At 40.1% G+C, this 20,471-nt stretch overlaps 1 protein-coding gene and 1 pseudogene across 1 annotated transcript; both read right to left on the bottom strand.

Moving 5' to 3' along the window:
* Nucleotides 1-20,471, bottom strand: part of LOC134326216 (zinc finger protein 850-like) — an 81,894-nt pseudogene that overhangs the window by 57,438 nt on the left and 3,985 nt on the right.
* Nucleotides 1,149-8,288, bottom strand: LOC134327018 (maternal embryonic leucine zipper kinase-like). Its single transcript, XM_063009105.1, has 15 exons — nt 8,279-8,288; nt 4,485-4,532; nt 4,245-4,402; nt 3,626-3,743; nt 3,439-3,524; nt 3,204-3,320; nt 2,971-3,114; nt 2,816-2,884; nt 2,470-2,562; nt 2,180-2,278; nt 1,936-2,004; nt 1,745-1,843; nt 1,532-1,618; nt 1,307-1,405; nt 1,149-1,194 (listed from the first exon to the last, which is right to left on the bottom strand). Exons 1-14 carry the CDS (start codon nt 8,286-8,288, stop codon nt 1,328-1,330), a joined length of 1,275 nt encoding a protein of 424 aa, XP_062865175.1. The 3' UTR covers nt 1,149-1,194; nt 1,307-1,327.

Raw genomic sequence — 20,471 nt, 5'->3', positions numbered from 1 at the left:
TTTAACCTTATATGTAGGTGTAGCCCCAAAACCATCACCATAAAACACTAGAACTGTAGAACTGTAACTATAATAAACGTTCAACCTTATATGTAGGTGTAGCCCCAAAACCATCACCATAAAACACTAGAACTGTAGAACTGTAACTATAATAAACGTTTAACCTTATATGTAGGTGTAGCCCCAAAACCATCACCATAAAACACTAGAACTGTAGAACTGTAACTATAATAAACGTTTAACCTTATATGTAGGTGTAGCCCCAAAACCATCACCATAAAACACTAGAACTGTAGAACTGTAACTATAATAAACGTTTAACCTTATATGTAGGTGTAGCCTCCAAAACCATCACCGTAAAACACTAGAACTGTAGAACAGTAACTATAATAAACGTTTAACCTTATATGTAGGTGTCGCCCCAAAACCATCACCATAAAACACTAGAACTGTAGAACAGTAACTATAGTAAACGTTTAACCTTATATGTAGGTGTAGCCCCAAAACCATCACCATAAAACACTAGAACTGTAGAACTGTAACTATAATAAACGTTTAACCTTATGTAGGTGTAGCCCTAAAACCATCACCATAAAACAATAGAACTGTATATACTATTTTGTAACTGGACCTAATTTATTTAAAGTGGTTGTTAATAGTTTACTGTCTCTTTAGGAGACATGAGTTCATTAAGTTTTAGGGTAACGATCTCAGGCTGCTCTGAGTGAGCTAACAGTAGGTCTGTATCTTCACTGCTGAGTTCAATGTTCTGTAACAACAAGGAAACGTTGTGCTGCCTTTGATGTCATATTACTGACTTCATACACAAAATAATAAAGAAAAAATCAGCATGTGAAAATAAACATCCATCCACCTTCATATATTCAGTGAGTTTATTTATTTATTATTTAATGTAATAAGATTTTGAGGCTTGTTGATCCTGGTCATCCATGTTCTACACTTCTCATACAGCTGTGTGGATCATCAAGGGAGGCACCTCAGTGGAGTTCATCTAACCAGTCACACACAGATACCCAAAATGCATCGTTCTGGTAAAAGAAGAGAGAGAGAGGATGGGTTAGAGAGAAACAGCTGCAACAATCATGAATTTTGAAATGTGAAATTGAGATGTAGCGTGTCCTGATTGGATGGCGCCACCATCGTCCCTCCTTGATGCGCCGACAACGTCTCCTGCTAAATAAAACAAGAAGAGGTGTAAGAACATTCCAGAAGCTGTAGTGTTTGGACAGATGAGCATGTAGAGCAGCATTTATCAGGTAAAATACACTGATTGTGGGAATGTTACCTGGATTTCTTACACGTCCGCTCAGCTACACACTGGACTACTGCGCTGCTTCCTTCTCAAGAGCAAAAGATACGAAGCTGTGGTCTGATCAAACTTCCACTGCACACACACACACACACACACACACACATCTCTTTTAGATGGAGCACAATAACCTCAGTATTAATAAATATGTGTCTACATTTTAGCATCTGTGTTGATGCAGATACAAGTACTGAAATGTACCTCAGACACCAGCTGCTTGGTGCTTTGGTTGGACTGTCTGAACATCACAGCCATCTCGGTGATGCTCTCCTCATCTAGATGATCCAGCTGAGACACAAACACACACACACACACACACACAAATATATGAGTATGTAGGATAATAAAGATACAGTCTTCTGTACGGTGGATCTCCATCATGTCACTGTACTACGTCTAGGGTGGATGTTGTACCGGGCATGTGCTGTGCCATTCCACAGGGCTGCTGTACCCCTTCATTACCCACTCATGATCCAGCAGATGCTCCACCTTTATGCGCCGCTCTGGAACCACCTACAGGACAAGATACAAGAACTTCAGGTGATGAAGCCCACAGAGAAACACACACCCACTTTGCTCACATTAAACACACCATAAACACACACCTGCAGCATTTCCTTCAGCAGCAGTACAGAACCAGGAGACAGCCAGTCAGGAGTGTCAAAATGTCCTTTCTGAGGAAACACAGAGCAAAACAATCACATCTGATCAAAGAACATCATCACAAGCCGTTACTGTTACTTTTACTGTATGTTTAACATGCTGCTGATCATTAAATAATGGATTCAACTTCATAATCGTAACAAGACGTGTATACCAATGGTGTTTCATTGTAGTTCCAAGACCTACAGTGATTTGTTCATGGAGCTCCACAAAGTTGTCACCATCGAACGGGAGGTAGCCACACAGCATGTCATATAGGACAACACCCAAGCTCCAAACATCTGCCTAAAACACACACACACACACACATTCATTGTCTTTTTTAACCATGCTTTACCCTGGTCAGTCCCCTCATCCAGACCTCATAGAATAACTCATGAATGGGGCTACAGAGGGGACTGAACACCTTGGATTTGGAGACTTTTCAATTGAAGTTTATCAGGAATAACCTGGGGACACACCCCACACACACCTACCTCTGCACCATGATAGGGTTGCGCATCAATGATTTCTGGTGCCAAGTAGGGAGGGGTTCCACAGCCCTCAATCAGAGCAGTACCCAATCCACCCTACAACAAAACAGATTTCTATCAACCGAAGGTCCAACTGTTGACTCGCATCTGCAACACAACACACAAACTGAACCAGCATGGCTCTGTGACGTCCTGTTCATCTAACTGATCACTGAAACTAATTGTGGACACCATGTGTGCAAGGCTTTATTAAAGCATGATGGATGGGGGTAAGCACACCACCTTACTAGACTCTCTGAATGGCACGCTTGATTTAAGTATACACTACAGTCTTAGTAGAGACACGAACCTCTGGTTTGGCACAGAGACCAAAGTCAATGAGCTTGATGTTTTTCTTCTCATCCAGCATCATGTTTTCCTGAGAGTCAAAATAAAACACATCATGTTCAAGCACTAACATAGAAAGCGCACAAAGTATAAGTGGAAACCGTTTGACTAACGCACTGGTTTAAGGTCACGGTGGGCGTATCCCTGGCTGTGGATGTAGGCCAGCGCCGAGACGATCTGACGGAAGATCCTGCGCGTCTCCTCCTCCGACAACCTGTCGTTATTATCGATGTGGTCGAACAGATTTCCACCCGGACAAAACTGGAGGAGAGAGCGAGTCAAGTGAGCAGCAAATCATCATAAATCCAAAGATTAAATCAAATCTGATAGTTTCCAACCACTGATGGTACCTCAAGCACCAGGTAGATCTGGTCAGCAGTCTCCACGACTTGGTACAAGCGGCACACATGCTGATGATTGAGGTTCTTCAGGGCTTCAATCTCTATCCTCAAATCGGACAACTCATCCTGCAATGGGGATTAAACCGGAACAGTTTTCATGACTTTTCAGATCAGAATTAGGAGAACCAAACGTTTGGAAACTGAGACATGTCTGTCTTTAACAGACGGTTTTGCTGAAACTAACCCCGAGCTCTTTCTTCTCCAGGATCTTGATGGCCACTGGCTCTTGAGTCTGAATGTGCCTGCCAAGCTTGACCATCGCATAACCACCTAAAGAACAATTGAATCAAAAAAATATTAAGTCAGGTTTTAAAAGATGCACGTCTGTGTTATACAAAGGCAGAGAGACGACTGAAAGTGGTACCAGTTACCTGATCCAATGGTTTTGTAAACCTCATAGCACTTGTGCAGCTCAGAGACGTCCTCAACCACACGTGACGTTCCCTCTGTGGTGTCGTCTGTCTCGGGTACAGCGCATGGCACCTCAACCTGCTGCCCACAAGAGACATGTTATTATTATTACTGATTTGGCCTCTTCAGAAGGTCGTCACAGGTATCTGGAGCCAAGGGAGGATCCAGGGGAGGATCCGTAAAGCCAACATGACAATCGAGGTGGTTTCAAGTCTGGGGAATCAGGGGGTCAAAGTAGTACTCGGAAGTGTTGGTCATGCTCTTCCAACCAATGTGGGACGTTTCTAGCCTTGCTGGAAGATCCCATACGCCACAGTGACCCAATAAAGTCCTGGTAGGTGGTTACAGGTATCTGGAGCCATGATGCTGCTTGAGATGGTCCCACAGACGTTCAACTGGGTTTAAGTCTGGGGAATTAGAGGGCCAGGGTAGTACTCTGAAGTCTTGGTCATGCTCTTCTAGCCATGCTGGAGAATCCCATCCGTCCCAGTAACCCAATAAAGTCCTGGTATGTTGTCACAGGTATCTGGAGCCATAGGAGGATCCAGGGGAGGATCAACACAACAAACTGATACTCACCTGGTTCCCATCTGCCTTACGGTCACCTTCATAGATCGAACTGAAGCCTCCCTTTCCCAGCAGCTCTCTGCCGGTGTATTGGCTCTCAATGCTGTCCAGGTTCGTGTCGGTCGTCTTCTTCTTTTGACGTTCTCCGTCGGTGGTTTCTCCTTCAGCATCTTCAACACAAGTATCACCAATGATGCTTCATGTGTCATGTGGACCAAAAATAAGGGTCAATATAAAGGCCGGCACACTCACCCTTGTTCTCTGGAGCATCACAGATGACTTCTCCAGAACTGATCTCACCTATGAACCCCAAGGGTTAAATATATACAGTGTATCACAAAAGTGAGTACACCCCTCACATTTCTGCAAATATTTTATTATATCTTTTCATGGGACAACACTATAGAAATAAAACTTGGATATAACTTAGAGTAGTCAGTGTACAACTTGTATAGCAGTGTAGATTTACTGTCTTCTGAAAATAACTCAACACACAGCCATTAATGTCTAAATAGCTGCAACATAAGTGAGTACACCCCACAGTGAACATGTCCAAATTGTGCCCAAAGTGTCAATATTTTGTGTGACCACCATTATTATTCAGCACTGCCTTAACCCTCCTGGGCATGGAATTCACCAGAGCTGCACAGGTTGCTACTGGAATCCTCTTCCACTCCTCCATGATGACATCACGGAGCTGGTGGATGTTAGACACCTTGAACTCCTCCACCTTCCACTTGAGGATGCGCCACAGGTGCTCAATTGGGTTTTGTCCATCACCTTTACCTTTAGCTTCCTCAGCAAGGCAGTTGTCATCTTGGAGGTTGTGTTTGGGGTCGTTATCCTGTTGGAAAACTGCCATGAGGCCCAGTTTTCGAAGGGAGGGGATCATGCTCTGTTTCAGAATGTCACAGTACATGTTGGAATTCATGTTTCCCTCAATGAAATGCAGCTCCCCAGTGCCAGCAACACTCATGCAGCCCGAGACCATGATGCTACTACCACCATGCTTGACTGTAGGCAAGATACAGTTGTCTTGGTACTTCTCACCAGGGCGCCGCCACACATGCTGGACACCATCTGAGCCAAACAAGTTTATCTTGGTCTCGTCAGACCACAGGACATTCCAGTAATCCATGTTCTTGGACTGCTTCCTTCTGGGATGACGAACATGCAGACCGAGTTGATGCAGTGTGCGGCGTATGGTCTGAGCACTGACAGGCTGACCTCCCACATCTTCAACCTCTGCAGCAATGCTGGCAGCACTCATGTGTCTATTTTTTAAAGCCAACCTCTGGATATGACGCCAAACACGTGGACTCAACTTCTTTGGTCGACCCTGGCGAAGCCTGTTCCGAGTGGAACCTGTCCTGGAAAACCGCTGTATGACCTTGGCCACCATGCTGTAGCTCAGTTTCAGGGTGTTAGCAATCTTCTTATAGCCCAGGCCATCTTTGTGGAGAGCAACAATTCTATTTCTCACATCCTCAAAGAGTTCTTTGCCATGAGGTGCCATGTTGAATATCCAGTGGCCAGTATGAGAGAATTGTACCCAAAACACCAAATTTAACAGCCCTGCTCCCCATTTACACCTGGGACCTTGACACATGACACCATGGAGGGACAACGACACATTTGGGCACAATTTGGACATGTTCACTGTGGGGTGTACTCACTTATGTTGCCAGCTATTTAGACATTAATGGCTGTGTGTTGAGTTATTTTCAGAAGACAGTAAATCTACACTGCTATACAAGCTGTACACTGACTACTCTAAGTTATATCCAAGTTTCATGTCTATAGTGTTGTCCCATGAAAAGATATAATGAAATATTTGCAGAAATGTGAGGGGTGTACTCACTTTTGTGATACACTGTATATCAGCATTTGCTATATATTTCCTGTTTGGCTTGCCATAATATATACGTATATATATATATGCATGCATGAATGCATGAATGCATTTATGGTGTCATGGTGATGGTGGACGCTGGCGCATTTGGCTGCCGCTGCCGTTGCCGTATTTTGTCGTATTTTATTGTTTTATTATCGTTTTTCGTTTTCATCTTTTTACACACCCTGTGGCTCTATTTCTTTTTATGTCACTTTTGATACTTTCATTTGTTCTTTGATACTTTTGTTCTTTCTGCTGTGCATTGCGTGACGTCTGCGGCTGGTGGTGAACGGTGGATGAGTTTGTTCCTTGGATCGGCACAATGTTGAACTATTCCGTTGACCAGCTGATGAAGTTCAACAATTGCACTACTCCATCGTGCGTTCTGGTCATCAAACAGCTTGGACTCTTTCGCCGGCCTCGTTATATTCACAGGGGCTCACGGAGAAAGCTTGTTTATTTTCGAAACGGTAACGCTATTCCGTCCTTCTGGTCAGCCGTGCGCACTGTCGCTCAGCAAACACGTCATCAGAGCACTGCTGCCTTGCACACTAGTAGCGGCGTCGTCTCCATGACAACGCTGTCCACGGAGTGGGATGGGAAACGCGGAGTGAATTCTGCACATGATCTTGTCCGCAATTACTCATTGAAGTTCAGACCTGTTCATCTCAGGTGTGTTCAGCCTGACACATCGGCGCTCAGCTGGCCTGTCCGGGTACGCCCACTTCGCCGTAGAAGAGAGGGAGCGGTACAGTCAGACTCACTTCAATGCATCCCTTCAGTGAAGCCTGCTTTCAGAGCCAGAGGTGTGATAGGCAGTAATTTGCAGAAAATATACTGTGCGTCTCCGTCGGAACTGGAGTATCGCTCTATTGTACAGATGGCACTTATAAATGCCCGTTCAATTTCAAACAAAACTTTTATGCTGAATGATTTTATTTCTTCTAAGGATCTTGATTTTATGTTTATAGTAGAGACGTGGATGAAGCCTGGTGAGAGCTGTCAACTCTCCGAACTGTGCCCACCAGATTATAGATGCTTTAATTGCCCAAGATTAATTGGGCGTGGGGGTGGACTTGCTGCTGTTTTTAAAAACAGTTTAAATTGTTCTCCTGTGTCTTTGGGGGTATTTGAAAGTTTTGAACTGCTGGCTTTTAAAGTTTTAAGTGATAACCCAGTGCTTTGTGTTGTAATTTATCGGCCACCTAAGACAAATGCATATTTTCTTTTAGAATTCTCGGAATTGTTGTCATCCATTGTACTTGACTTTGATAAGATTTTATTGTTAGGGGATTTTAACATGCATGTAGATGACAGTGCAAGTGGATGGTCCAAAGAATTCTTAGATACTGCTGAATCTTTTAATTTTGTGCAACATGTGTCAGGCCCAACCCATGTTCGTGGACATACTTTGGATTTGGTTTTTACTTTAGGGCTTAGTCTAAATTCTCTGTGGTCGGAAGATTTGGGAATTTCTGACCACAAATGCATTTGCTTTGAGTCTATCTTTCAGTCTAAAGCTGCAAATTCCAAACACATTAGATGCTCTCGGCTTTTTAATGAAGACACAGCGGCAAAATTTTCAGCTATATTTAATGATTTATCTGCACCATTATTGCAGTCTGCAGATCTTACTGTTATGGCTGATTCTTTTAATGATTTATGTTTAACAGTTTTAGATGAGGTAGCTCCATTTAAGACCAGATCTAAATTAACAACTCTATCTCCTTGGTTAAACAGTGAAATTCTGGATCTCAAAAGGAAACGTAGACAGGCGGAGCGTAAATGGAAACAGTCCCAGCTTCAGGTGCACTACCTGTATATGAGGGATTTGATGGTGGTGTACAACAGTAAAGTTAAGGATGCAAGAGCTGCATATTTTAATAACTTAATTACTGTTAATAGGCATAGGCCAAGGTTCCTGTTTTCTACCATTGATTCTCTCATTAATGGTGTTGAGTTGAACAGGCAAGATTCAGACATTGGATGTGAACAGTTTTTAGAGTACTTTTTAAACAGAATCACTGAAATTAGAGCCAATATTTTTCCTCCTTCGGATTGTGTGGAAATTTGTCCTGTCAGCTATAACAGTGATATTTTAAATTGTTTTACCCCTATTTCTATGGATGAGCTAATGGGAATCGTGCAGTACCTGCAACCATCTTCTAGTTCATTTGATGTGATTCCTCCTAACTTTCTTAAAAAAGTTTTGAAATCAGTGGGTCCTCTTTTGCTAGCCATTGTGAACCTTTCTCTTAGTTCGGGCATTGTACCAACCTGTTTTAAAGTGGCAAGTGTACAGCCTCTTTTGAAGAAGCCAGGCCTTGACCCAAATGATTGTGCTAGCTTTAGACCCATTTCAAAACTTCCTTTTCTATCAAAAATCTTGGAGAAGGTTGTGTCTGATCAACTTCTGCACGCACTGGAAGAAAATAATGTCTTTGAAAAATTTCAGTCTGGTTTTCGAAAAAAGCACAGCACAGAAACTGCACTGGTGAGAATCTTAAATGATATTTTAATGCACTCAGATTCAGGGGAAATAACAGTGTTGGTTTTACTTGATCTTAGTGCAGCCTTTGATACAGTAGATCATGATATCCTAATAAACAGGCTCAGTGAATGGATTGGCATATCAGGATCAGCACTGGATTGGTTTCGGTCATTTTTATCCAATAGGAAATTTTCTGTTTCCATTGGAGATAAGATGTCCTTGAAGGCTGATTTTACCTGTGGGGTACCTCAGGGTTCTATTCTTGGCCCTGTTTTATTCTTATTATATATGCTCCCCCTGGGTAATTTAATTAGACGTTTTAATATTTCTTTTCATTTTTATGCAGACGATATGCAACTGTACCTCTCTGTTAAACGAAATGAATTCAGTGGATTAGGCAATCTAACTGAGTGCATTGCAGCTATCAAGAATTGGATGAATTATAATTTTCTTAAATTAAATGAGGACAAAACCGAAGTTCTAGTTGTTGGTCTAGACAACATACCCAGAGATTTGGAGATGGCCCTTGGTTCTCTCGTTTCAAGAATGAACACTTCCCCAAGAAATTTGGGTGTTGTGTTTGATTCTCACTTGCAATTTTCTGGCCATATAAATAAGCTTGTTCAGTCTTGCTTCCTTCAGCTAAGAAATATTGCAAAGCTTAGACAGGTTTTGTCTTTTCAAGACTTGGAGAAAATCATCCATGCTTTTATTTCATCTCGACTGGATTACTGCAATGCTTTGTATACTTGCCTCAGTCAAGGAGCTGTGTCAAGACTCCAGATGGTTCAGAATGCAGCTGCTCGGCTTTTAACAAAAACTAGACGTAGAGACCACATCAGTCCAGTGCTGGCCTCACTTCATTGGTTGCCAGTAAAATTTAGGATAGATTTTAAAATTTTAGTTCTTACCTTTAAGGCTCTACATGGGGAAGCACCTGATTATATTTGTGAATTGCTGGTTCCTCACAAAAGTTGTAGGTCTTTGAGGTCATCTAATAAAGAGCTTCTGGTTGTGCCCCGTACCAAACAGAGGCGGAAAGGGGACTGTGCTTTTTCTGTCCAGGCTCCTAAATTATGGAATAGTCTCCCACTCGATATCAGACTCTCTGAGTCTACATTAACCTTCAAGAAATGTCTTAAGACACATTTTTATTCATTAGCATTTCAGAGTAGTGATCTTAAGCAATGGGGCTGACGTTCTTTGGTAAAGTGTTTGTGTATGTATATGTGTGTATATATATGTATGTATGTGTAGTTAAAGTGCATTTAAAAAATTTATTTGTGCTATTGTATTAATGTTTTTATGTCACTGTGTAGCTTTTATGATTATTAATTTTTGTGTTTTTATTGTATTATACTTGACCGCATTGTAAAGCACTTTGTGGCTTGGTCCTAGAAAAGCGCTATATAAATAAACTTTACTTACTTACTTACTTACTTACTATATATACAGTGTATCACAAAAGTGAGTACACCCCTCACATTTCTGCAGATATTTAAGTATATCTTTTCATGGGACAACACTGACAAAATGACACTTTGACACAATGAAAAGTAGTCTGTGTGCAGCTTATATAACAGTGTAAATTTATTCTTCCCTCAAAATAACTCAATATACAGCCATTAATGTCTAAACCACCGGCAACAAAAGTGAGTACACCCCTAAGAGACTACACCCCTAAATGTCCAAATTGAGCACTGCTTGTCATTATTCCTCCAAAATGTTATGTGACTCGTTAGTGTTACTAGGTCTCAGGTGTGCATAGGGAGCAGGTGTGTTCAATTTAGTAGTACAGCTCTCACACTCTCTCATACTGGTCACTGAAAGTTCCAACATGGCACCTCATGGCAAAGAACTCTCTGAGGATCTTGAAAGACGAATTGTTGCGCTATATGAAGATGACCAAGGCTACAAGAAGATTGCCAACACCCTGAAACTGAGCTGCAGCACAGTGGCCAAGATCATCCAGTGTTTTAAAAGAGCAGGGTCCACTCAGAACAGACCTCGCGTTGGTCGTCCAAAGAAGCTGAGTGCACGTGCTCAGCGTCACATCCAACTGCTGTCTTTGAAAGATAGGCGCAGGAGTGCTGTCAGCATTGCTGCAGAGATTGAAAAGGTGGGGGGTCAGCCTGCCAGTGCTGAGACCATACGCCACACACTACATCAAATTGGTCTGCATGGCTGTCACCCCAGAAGGAAGCCTCTTCTGAAGTCTCTACACAAGAAAGCCCGCAAACAGTTTGCTGAAGACATGTCAACAAAGGACATGGATTACTGGAACCATGTCCTATCGTCTGATGAGACCAAGATTAATTTGTTTGGTTCAGATAGTCTCAAGCATGTGTGGTGGCAATCAGGTGAGGAGTACAAAGATAAGTGTGTCATGCTTACAGTCAAGCATGGTGGTGGGAATGCCATGGTCTGGGGCTGCATGAGTGCAGCAGGTGTTGGGGAGTTACATTTCATTGAGGGACACATGAACTACAATATGTACTGTGAAATACTGAAGCAGAGCATGATCCCCTCCCTCTGGAAACTGGGTCGCAGGGCAGTGTTCCAGCATGATAATGACCCCAAACACACCTCTAAGATGATCACTGCTTTATTGAAGAGGCTGAGGGTAAAGGTGATGGACTGGCCAAGCATGTCTCCAGACCTAAACCCAATAGAACATCTTTGGGGCATCCTCAAGCAGAAGGTGGAGGAGCGCAAAGTCTCGAATATCCGCCAGCTCCGTGATGTCGTCATGGAGGAGTGGAAAAGCATTCCAGTGGCAACCTGTGAAGCTCTGGTAAACTCCATGCCCAGGAGAGTTAAGGCAGTTCTGGGAAATAATGGTGGCCACACAAAATATTGACACTTCAGGAACTTTCACTAAGGGGTGTACTCACTTTTGTTGCCGGTGGTTTAGACATTAATGGCTGTATATTGAGTTATTTTGAGGGAAGAATACATTTACACTGTTATATAAGCTGCACACAGACTACTTTTCGTTGTGTCAAAGTGTCATTTTGTCAGTGTTGTCCCATGAAAAGATATACTTAAATATCTGCAGAAATGTGAGGGGTGTACTCACTTTTGATACACTGTACTTATTTTCCACCATAATTTACAAAAAAATTCTTTAAAAATCCTACAATGTGATTTCCTGGATTTTTTTTTCTCATTTTGTCTCTCATAATTACAGACCTCTCTCATCTTTCTAAGTAGGAGAACTTGCACAATCAGTGGCTGACTAAATACTTTTTGGCCCCACTGTAATTATAAACTGACTTCACCATTCAACAGTTCATGGGGCCACAGTGTCACAAAGTCTTGTGTGACGCAAAGTGTAGATCAACTTTCCATTTTGAAGAATGGACGTTTTTGTTATGCCAAACCAATTCTCAACATGACAAAAGAACTTTCAGGACAAAAGAACTTTCAGGACAATGACAGGCATTGTCTTCATCATTGTCTTTTATATCAACTGTGGTTTTAACTTCTTCTTTGCATCATCCCAGACTTCTGGCTTGTCGTCATCTGTATAATACCCAAGGAGTTGTGATCTTTCCTTGAGTGTAAGGTCCTTGAGACAGCTGCTGTGCCAACAAAACAGTACTGAAGTGCCTAAAACTCTCAGAGCCTACCTCCAAAACAAGAGTGTTCTGCACTCTGGTAAAATATAGGCACTGATGGTCTGTAACGCGTTACTTAGTAACGCGTTACTCTAATCTGACCACATTTTTCAGTAACGAGTTATCTAACGCGTTACTATTTCCAATCCAGTAATCAGATTAAAGTTACTTATCCAAGTTACTGTGCGTTACTATTTTTGTTTCTTCTTGGCAGGGGCGGAGCCAGGGGGTGGCCAGTGGTTGCCATGGCCACCATAAAGTAATGTTCGGCCACCCCTCTGACCCCCCCACCAATTTTTTTGCGGAAGCATTTCTGCAGGCAGGAGCAGCGCACCTCAGATTAGTAGTTCTTCACCAAAACAGTGCAGTAATACACTCAACATAAATGTCAACCACCAACACCATTACAGAAGTAGTACTATTTATTATTATGTAGTATTCATGGCGCGCTACGAGTAAAAGCACCAGCTGGCTCTGCGCATTCCAGTGTTGCCAGATTGGGCGATTATCCGCCAAATTGGGCGGATTTTGTTGGAAAACAATTTAATAGCAGGTAAATAACACTTCTATTTAAAAGAAAATCTTCCGTTTTAAGAAGCTCCAGCATTGTAGAAGGCTATTAAAAGTAAAGTCAATTTTCAATGCTGATTTAGCGTAAGTGTTGGTCAGTCTATCATATTCTTGAAAGAAAATTAAAATTTGTTTTCCATGCATTCACACTAGCATGTTCTGGGATTCAATTGAGTCTCATCAGTACACACAAGTTGGCAGCCAAATAATAAAGTATTGCAAAGGAATATCTTTGAAATATTCCGCATTGTATAACTAATAAAGTAACTTGTAATCTAACTTAGTTACTTTTAAAATCAAGTAATCCATAAAGTAACTAAGTTACTTTTTAAAGGAGTAATCAGTAATCAGATTACTTTTTCAAAGTAACTAAGCCATCACTGAATATAGGTGGAGAAATCTTTAAGTCCACGGTCAATATTCTACTGTGCAATAACAGAAACAACTGCCTTGATAATATGAGCAGAGTGAAAATGCAAAATTGTAAATGACTATTTCTGCCCATGACTTGCACTTCTTGGCAGTGCATATGTTTTATCCAGGTACACATCAATGTGCTCTCTGTTAAATACCAAAATACCAGCCTGCATCAAAGCTCAGCTGTAATCAGTCTCCACATTATGAACTCTGAGGCTGCTATACCTGGACAATTTAAGCACCAACTGTTTTAAAAATGTTAGTGGGGGAGTTGATAGAGGAGAAGCATCTCGATCTTTTCCAGGTAAGGTAAGGGAGTAATACAGGATTCTTCAATTTTGTTTAGGTATTGTAGGCGCCACACCTCCTGTTGCATCTAAGTACAGTAGTACAGGTGTACAAGATGCTAATCCCTGTTTCTGTGTAACCCAGTGTACTGAACAAACTGGTCTCACTCATTCATAACTTGCAGTGTGAGGTACAATTCTTCAGAATGTTGTCATGTATCTGGATGGATTTTCTTAATTCTGTGGCAATTGTTTTCATGATGTTTTTATTTATACCATCTCTTCAATTGGTGGTGTTCTTGGTTGTCTGTGGTACTCCTGGCTAACTCCATGAACTTCATGTTCTCCCAATTTTTCCTCTGCGTCTGTTGCTTGCTGGAGTAAACCATGTCTCTGATTTTAGATGACGAATCGGTCCATGATGGAGAACAGTCACTGTGATGTGTGTCCGAAGTGGGTTGGGCTTATTTTGTATTGTAAATAAATACAGAGCGTTGCAGGATGTAAATTTGTAAATGGTATGTCCTCTCCTCTCAGGTAGGGAGTAAAGATAAAGTAAAGATTTCACTTTTTAAACTGGTTTGGCTCAAACAAATCCATAATGTGTCTCTCTGTTTGAGGTTAAATCTTCAGATGGTTCTTCTAGGTCTTTAATGGATACTATATTTACCTCGTTCGTTATTTCCAAAGATATCCACACTCAATCTTCAGACCATATATCAGAACTGTAGGTCTGCTCTTCCAGCTCCATTTTCTTTGTAGGACTTTGGCATCGTTCTAATGTGAATAAGACAGTTATTATTATAATATTAACAGTTATTATTATTTGTATTATTATTAGCAGCATGTTTTACACACTACACTGAAAAAATGAACTTAGTAAATTGTACATAATAATGAAAGTAAGCTGCTTAAAGTGTAATAGAAATTATTATGTTGGGTCATATGGTCAAAACTGCACATGTGCACGAACAACTTTGACGTGCACGAGAATTTGAATATCTGAGATACTTCATCACCTTACAATAAAAAACATGGTAAGATATTACATATTATCTATTATTTGACGTTATTAACACACTTCTAACATCTGAATGGCATTTATGTACATAAATATAGTTTGTTAAGTAAAAAGTTAAGGTTAAAGGAGAACTTAATTTTTGATGGTTAGCTAGGTAGCTAAACGGCTTAACGCTTTTATGGCTAGACTGGACAAGAGGGGGCGGACACACAGAGATGTTTTACAAAAAGATACTTAATAGTAACAAAAGAAAAGCCTAATATACACAAAACCAAACACAAACACATGACCTATGCTGACTGCAAAGCTAAGTACTAAACTAAACACACATGAACTAAGCTAAAGGCTAAACTAAATGTTAATGCTAATCTAAACATGAACTAGACTTCTAGGAATGAACAAACAAGAACATGAGCAAACTGGACCAACCTGACAAACCAAACAGCTGCAAGAGAGCCAATACAACATAAGGCTTGTTCGAGATGAATTGCGCCTCGCCTTGGTGGTCAGCGAGAGCTGCCGGTTGCAGTTGGGGGAGGAGGTTAAAAGAAAGCTGTCAAGTCGGACAGTCGCCACCTGCAACAAACGTGAGCTATAGCGGATCTCGCGGCGTTTGCTTTCTTCGTGGCTGATGAAGTGGATGCAGTAGAAATCGCTCTGCTTTTGAGTGAAATCGAACTAAACATTCTTGATCATTGAGCAGGTTAAACCCAGCGTTTGTTTTCCAAATCCATAGTGGTGAATATAGATGACCATAAAGTGTCAAACTAAGTTTCTGTAAAATCTGTAAATAAATATAGTTTTACTCATCATTCATTTCTCTTGTAGATTGGTGACAAAGAAAAGTTCTAACAAACATGTTATCAAACACATATTTATGTTATTGAATAGATTTAAATATTTGTCTACAACAGTTTAAATGAATAGACCTAAACTAAGTAGCCTATTTTTCAAGACTGTTTATTGAAACATTTCACATGAAAACGTGAGAATACATAATTCCAAATATACGGTTTGTTCAAGGTAGAATTAGTGAATATGATAAACAATGTACGTAAAAGTGTTCTAGAAATAATTAGATGGAAATTATAAAGTGCACTCAATCAGAACTTAATCATCATGGTTGTGTATATGGTAAATAGACTGCAATTATATTGTGTCAAAGTGGCTTAAAGTCCAAACTGTCTACATAATTATTTTGTCTACGTAAGGACTTAATCACATTTACCCTTCTTTAGGCTTGTTCCAAAAATACAACATTTTGTAGAGGATGTTGTCCCCCTCTATAGTCTCTCAGAATTTAGAGGTCATTTCAGACATTCTGAAAGCAAAGTTTAGGAGACTCCGATGCCTGCACTTGAGGAATGTCCAATCCATCAGCTCAGCGGTGTCAGCTTGTTGCATTCAACACAGTGTTTGCTTGGAGCCAGTAGACCATGGTGATGATGTGCAGGATGAAGAGGATGATGAACAGCATTCACTACAACCTCACAACCAAGATGTAATTCATTATAGAGACATAATAAAAAAAAATGTTTTTGTGCCATCTTTAACTTCATGCCTTTTGGAGATAATTTTATCTTCAACTTGCTTAACTGTTCACAGTAACAGTAATTTTGACCGGGGTGCCCAAATGTTGGCATGCCACTGTATTCTATAGATGCATTGTTAAACAGTATACTTCAGTATGCACACCGATGTGCCCAGTATGAGTCACTAATGAATAATGTGGTTAATAAGTACATTGTACAATTGTGTAGAAGTTTGTGCTTCTTCGAGCACTGACACATCAGTTATTTAGGCATTGATGATGAATAGTGGCTGTGGTTTATTGAAGATGAATCTCTTGACACAATCATCTTCTGAACAAGATTGTTTTGTTCTTCCAGAACAGCTTATCTTCTGGCCTTGGTTCTTGTAAAGAAACATGACACCATGCTCATCCACACATTTTTATTTATGTAGCATATTTTAAAATGTTTACAAAGTTTACAGAGAAAAATGAAAAATAAATCAAAGTGTAATAGTGATAGTGGTATTAAAACAGTTAAGATATAAAATATTAAAGCAATTTAGATTGATTTATATTAATAAAATTAGAAGACAAGGACCATCAGAAGTTCTAGAAAAACATCAAGATAAAAAGATATGTTACATTAAAGAAATATCAGGTAGCTTACTTGAGTCTTTTCATGATATGGAATGATAATTATAAAATATGTTGCAATTTGTACGAAAATAAACTGTCATGCTACTAGAAAGCATGATAGTATTTCGCACATATCAGGTCTTTAAGACAAATAAACTGAGATTTACATTTTAGAATGAAACGAAACAACCGCCAGAGGATTCAGCGGAGCTTTTAGCCAATGAGGATTAATTCTGTCATCATCAAGCCGTCTCTCAGGTAGCGCAGCGTACGGGCCACAGTCTAACCGTCATTCATTTTGACACCGGGCCAGATCCGGCTGCCAGATGTGGGCCGACACAAAAAGTTCCGGCATGCCAGATATTTATATCATAATTTTTTTTGCTAGCTAGGTACCCACCCAGTTCTTTACATCTATCTTCTATTGTCACTCCAGCTCAAGCCTACATACAAATACATGGACCGTGAGTTTAGTCCCATTTAACAACCATGGACACATTTGCTGACATCAGATTCAAAACCAAACTCTCATCACACAGAGGACTCGGATGGAATTTACAGTTTAACAAATACATTTATTCATCAATAAAGAAACACTTGTCTCCCGACCCCTCAGTTTGTCTTGGTCAGTTGGTCACCTCCATGATAAGAAAACATCTGAACTACCACAATAGTATTTATTTCTTTTTAAATGTAATTTTAAAACATGTCAGTGCAGTCTGTATTAGGATTTATATAAACTGGGTTTTATGCACTAGAAGATGGTGGGATAATTAAACGTAAATATGAATATTTCTTTTAACAAAGGAGTTTAGCTACCACTAATCTGGTCTACAGATAAACACAAAGAACAAAGACTCATGATGATAGAACAATGCAACACTGTTCAGTCCACAGCCCTCCATTCACACCTTCTCATGTACATTCTGGTTGAGGACGGTTTATTATTTGCTAAGTGGATATCATCTAAAGACTAGAATTTTGGAGTGTAGACCTAGAAGTGTTAAAGTAAGAGGCTATTCATTTATGAAAACTTTAAAAACACCATAAAGACCAGGATAAAATTCTTCCACTTGAAAGTAAAAGTTGTTCTGTGTTTATTAAAGTACATTAAACTTGAATAAAGAATAAAAACAGATTCAGATCTGAGGTTGGTACATTACACCACATTACATTTGATGATTAATGATCATACTCATACCATCATGTACATTTGATAATTGAAGTAGAACAGTTCTAGTGTATATTAGTAAAAAATGACCGTACTGGTGTCTATTAAAAATGCTGCTTCCAGTAAAACTTCCTCCACACTATAAGCAGCAATATGGGTCGTTCTCTTATGTGAATGCGCTGGTGTGGTGTACTTAAAGGATATTCCTTTCACTAAAGTTTTTACAGACAGTAAACGGTGATACGACCTCTCTCCTGTGTGAATGCGCTGGTGTTGTTGGAAAACATAATGTGCAATTAAAACAATTCCCACAGTCTTAACAGTGATGTAGTTTCTCTATGTGAATACGCTGATGCTGTTTGAGATTATTTTCATGAGCAAAAATCTTTCCACACTCTGAGCAGTAATATGGTTTCTCTCCTGTGTGAATACGCTGGTGTTTTTAAAGGGTACCATGTTCAGCAAAACTTTTTCCACACTCAGTGCAGTTATATGGTTTCTCTCCTGTGTGAATACGCTGGTGTTTTTGAAGGGTACCATGTTCAGCAAAACTCTTTCCACACTCTGAGCAGTGATACGGCTTCTCTCCTGTGTGAATACGCTGGTGTTTTTGAAGGGTACCATGTTCAGCAAAACTCTTTCCACACTCTGAGCAGTAATATGGCTTCTCTCCTGTGTGAATACGCTGGTGTTTTTGGAGGTTAACTTGTTGAGCAAAACTCTTTCCACACTCTGAGCAGTGATACGGCTTCTCTCCTGTGTGAATACGCTGGTGTACTTTAAGGGCACTACTTTGAGTAAAACTCCTTCCACATTCTGAGCAGTGATATGGTTTCTCTTCTGTGTGAACACGCTGGTGTACTTTAAGAGCATTACTGTAAGCAAAACTCTTTCCACACTCTGAGCAGTAATATGGCTTCTCTCCTGTGTGAATACGCTGGTGTTTTTGGAGGTTAACTTGTTGAGCAAAACTCTTTCCACACTCTGAGCAGTGATACGGCTTCTCTCCTGTCTGAATACGCTGGTGTACTTTAAGGGCACTACTTTGAGTAAAACTCCTTCCACATTCTGAGCAGTGATATGGTTTCTCTTCTGTGTGAACACGCTGGTGTACTTTAAGAGCATTACTGTAAGCAAAACTCTTCCCACACTCTGAGCAGTGATATGGCTTCACTCCTGTATGAATACGCTGGTGTTGTTGGAGATGACTCTGCTTAGTAAAACTCTTCCCACACTCTGAGCAGTGATATGGCTTCTCTCCTGTGTGAATGCGCTGGTGTTGTTTGAGATTACTCTGCGTAGTAAAACTCTTCCCACACTCTGAGCAGTGATATGGTTTCTCTCCTGTGTGAATGCGCTGGTGTTGTTTGAGATGACTCTGCTTAGTAAAACTCTTCCCACACTCTGAGCAGTGATGAAAGTTCTTCATGTTTATGCTTTGATAAGACTGTAGAAACTGTTTCCTTGGAAAGCAACAGAAACAAAGAAACAAGTCAATTAATTAGAATTACTTTTACTACATTAATACCACAATAATATTAAACTCTTCACCTAGTAATAAAAACATTAAATTCACTTCACGTCTAAGTGAGAATCTGAATTAAGGGAACATCAGAATAAAATACTTATAAATACAGCAGATATGAATAATTAAATAATTATAAATAACTTGATATAAATAAAGATATAAGAGATCTGACTTTCTCAACATCAGTCCTGCACCAAGCAAATCTAATCCAGTTCATGACTAATAATTAGCTCACAAGTGTAAATCTTTGGTGTGCTGGGAGTAAAAAAGGCTTCATAAAACACCACAATTATGAGCATGAAGCTATTTTAAACAGTCTATATATATTAACCTGATAATATTAAATAACATAATAAAATAAAAAGAACAACAAATGCAACATAAATGTAAAAGAAACCAACAAGAAAACCCTTTACCTTCCTGTTAGAATCCTGGCAGCCACTTTAACAAAGCTGGTGTCTCCAGCAGGTCGTTTCTAATGAAGAACGTGCAGAAGATCCTTCTTACCAAGTGACTCAGCTACAAGTCTAGAGTTTAGTCCTTAAATAGAGCTGAGGACAAAGACCCAAGACCAGTTAAAAACTCTGCATTGGTCAATCGTCAGCCAACCATTCACACCTTCTTGTGTGAAGTACTAGCTCATTATCTATGGAACGTGTGCAAATGATGTAGATGGAGCCACAAAGCATGATGGTTGAAGTCAAACTACACCTATTTATCTCAGCAGAAAAGTTATTTACATTTAATCCTAAACACAAACAAGGAATTGAAAGGCTATTCTGTAAAGTGAAATGACATGAACTTAGATAAAGCTTTTATGATAAGAATCTAAGTCATGTAAAATGCTGTATGTATATTTGTGTGAATTAGTTTCTACTGTATATGAGGAACAATAAGAAAACTAGAAGAGGAAACACCCACCTATAGATTTATCTGTATTTATGGTGTAGAAATATTTACTGTGCACTTGTGTGTGTGTGAACTCTTTGATTTACTACTGCGGTCAAGCCTCCACTTCAAAATGCTCAGTCAAATCAGCTCCCACGTTGTTTGTGAAGATGTGCGTATACTAAACATTACGGTAAAAGCGT

This window comes from Trichomycterus rosablanca, chromosome 14 (assembly GCF_030014385.1).
Source record: "Trichomycterus rosablanca isolate fTriRos1 chromosome 14, fTriRos1.hap1, whole genome shotgun sequence".
Classification (NCBI taxonomy): domain Eukaryota; kingdom Metazoa; phylum Chordata; class Actinopteri; order Siluriformes; family Trichomycteridae; genus Trichomycterus; species Trichomycterus rosablanca.
The sequence above is the reverse complement of the archived record's forward strand: the minus strand, read 5'-3'. Positions and strand labels throughout refer to the sequence as shown.

Coding starts and splice junctions, on each gene's coding strand:
- LOC134327018 (XM_063009105.1), bottom strand. Junction 3,115..3,203: donor AGATCTACCTGGTGCTTGAG/GTACCATCAGTG, acceptor TCTCTCCTCCAG/TTTTGTCCGGGTGGAAATCT. Junction 1,619..1,744: donor AATGGCACAGCACATGCCCG/GTACAACATCCA, acceptor TTTGTGTCTCAG/CTGGATCATCTAGATGAGGA.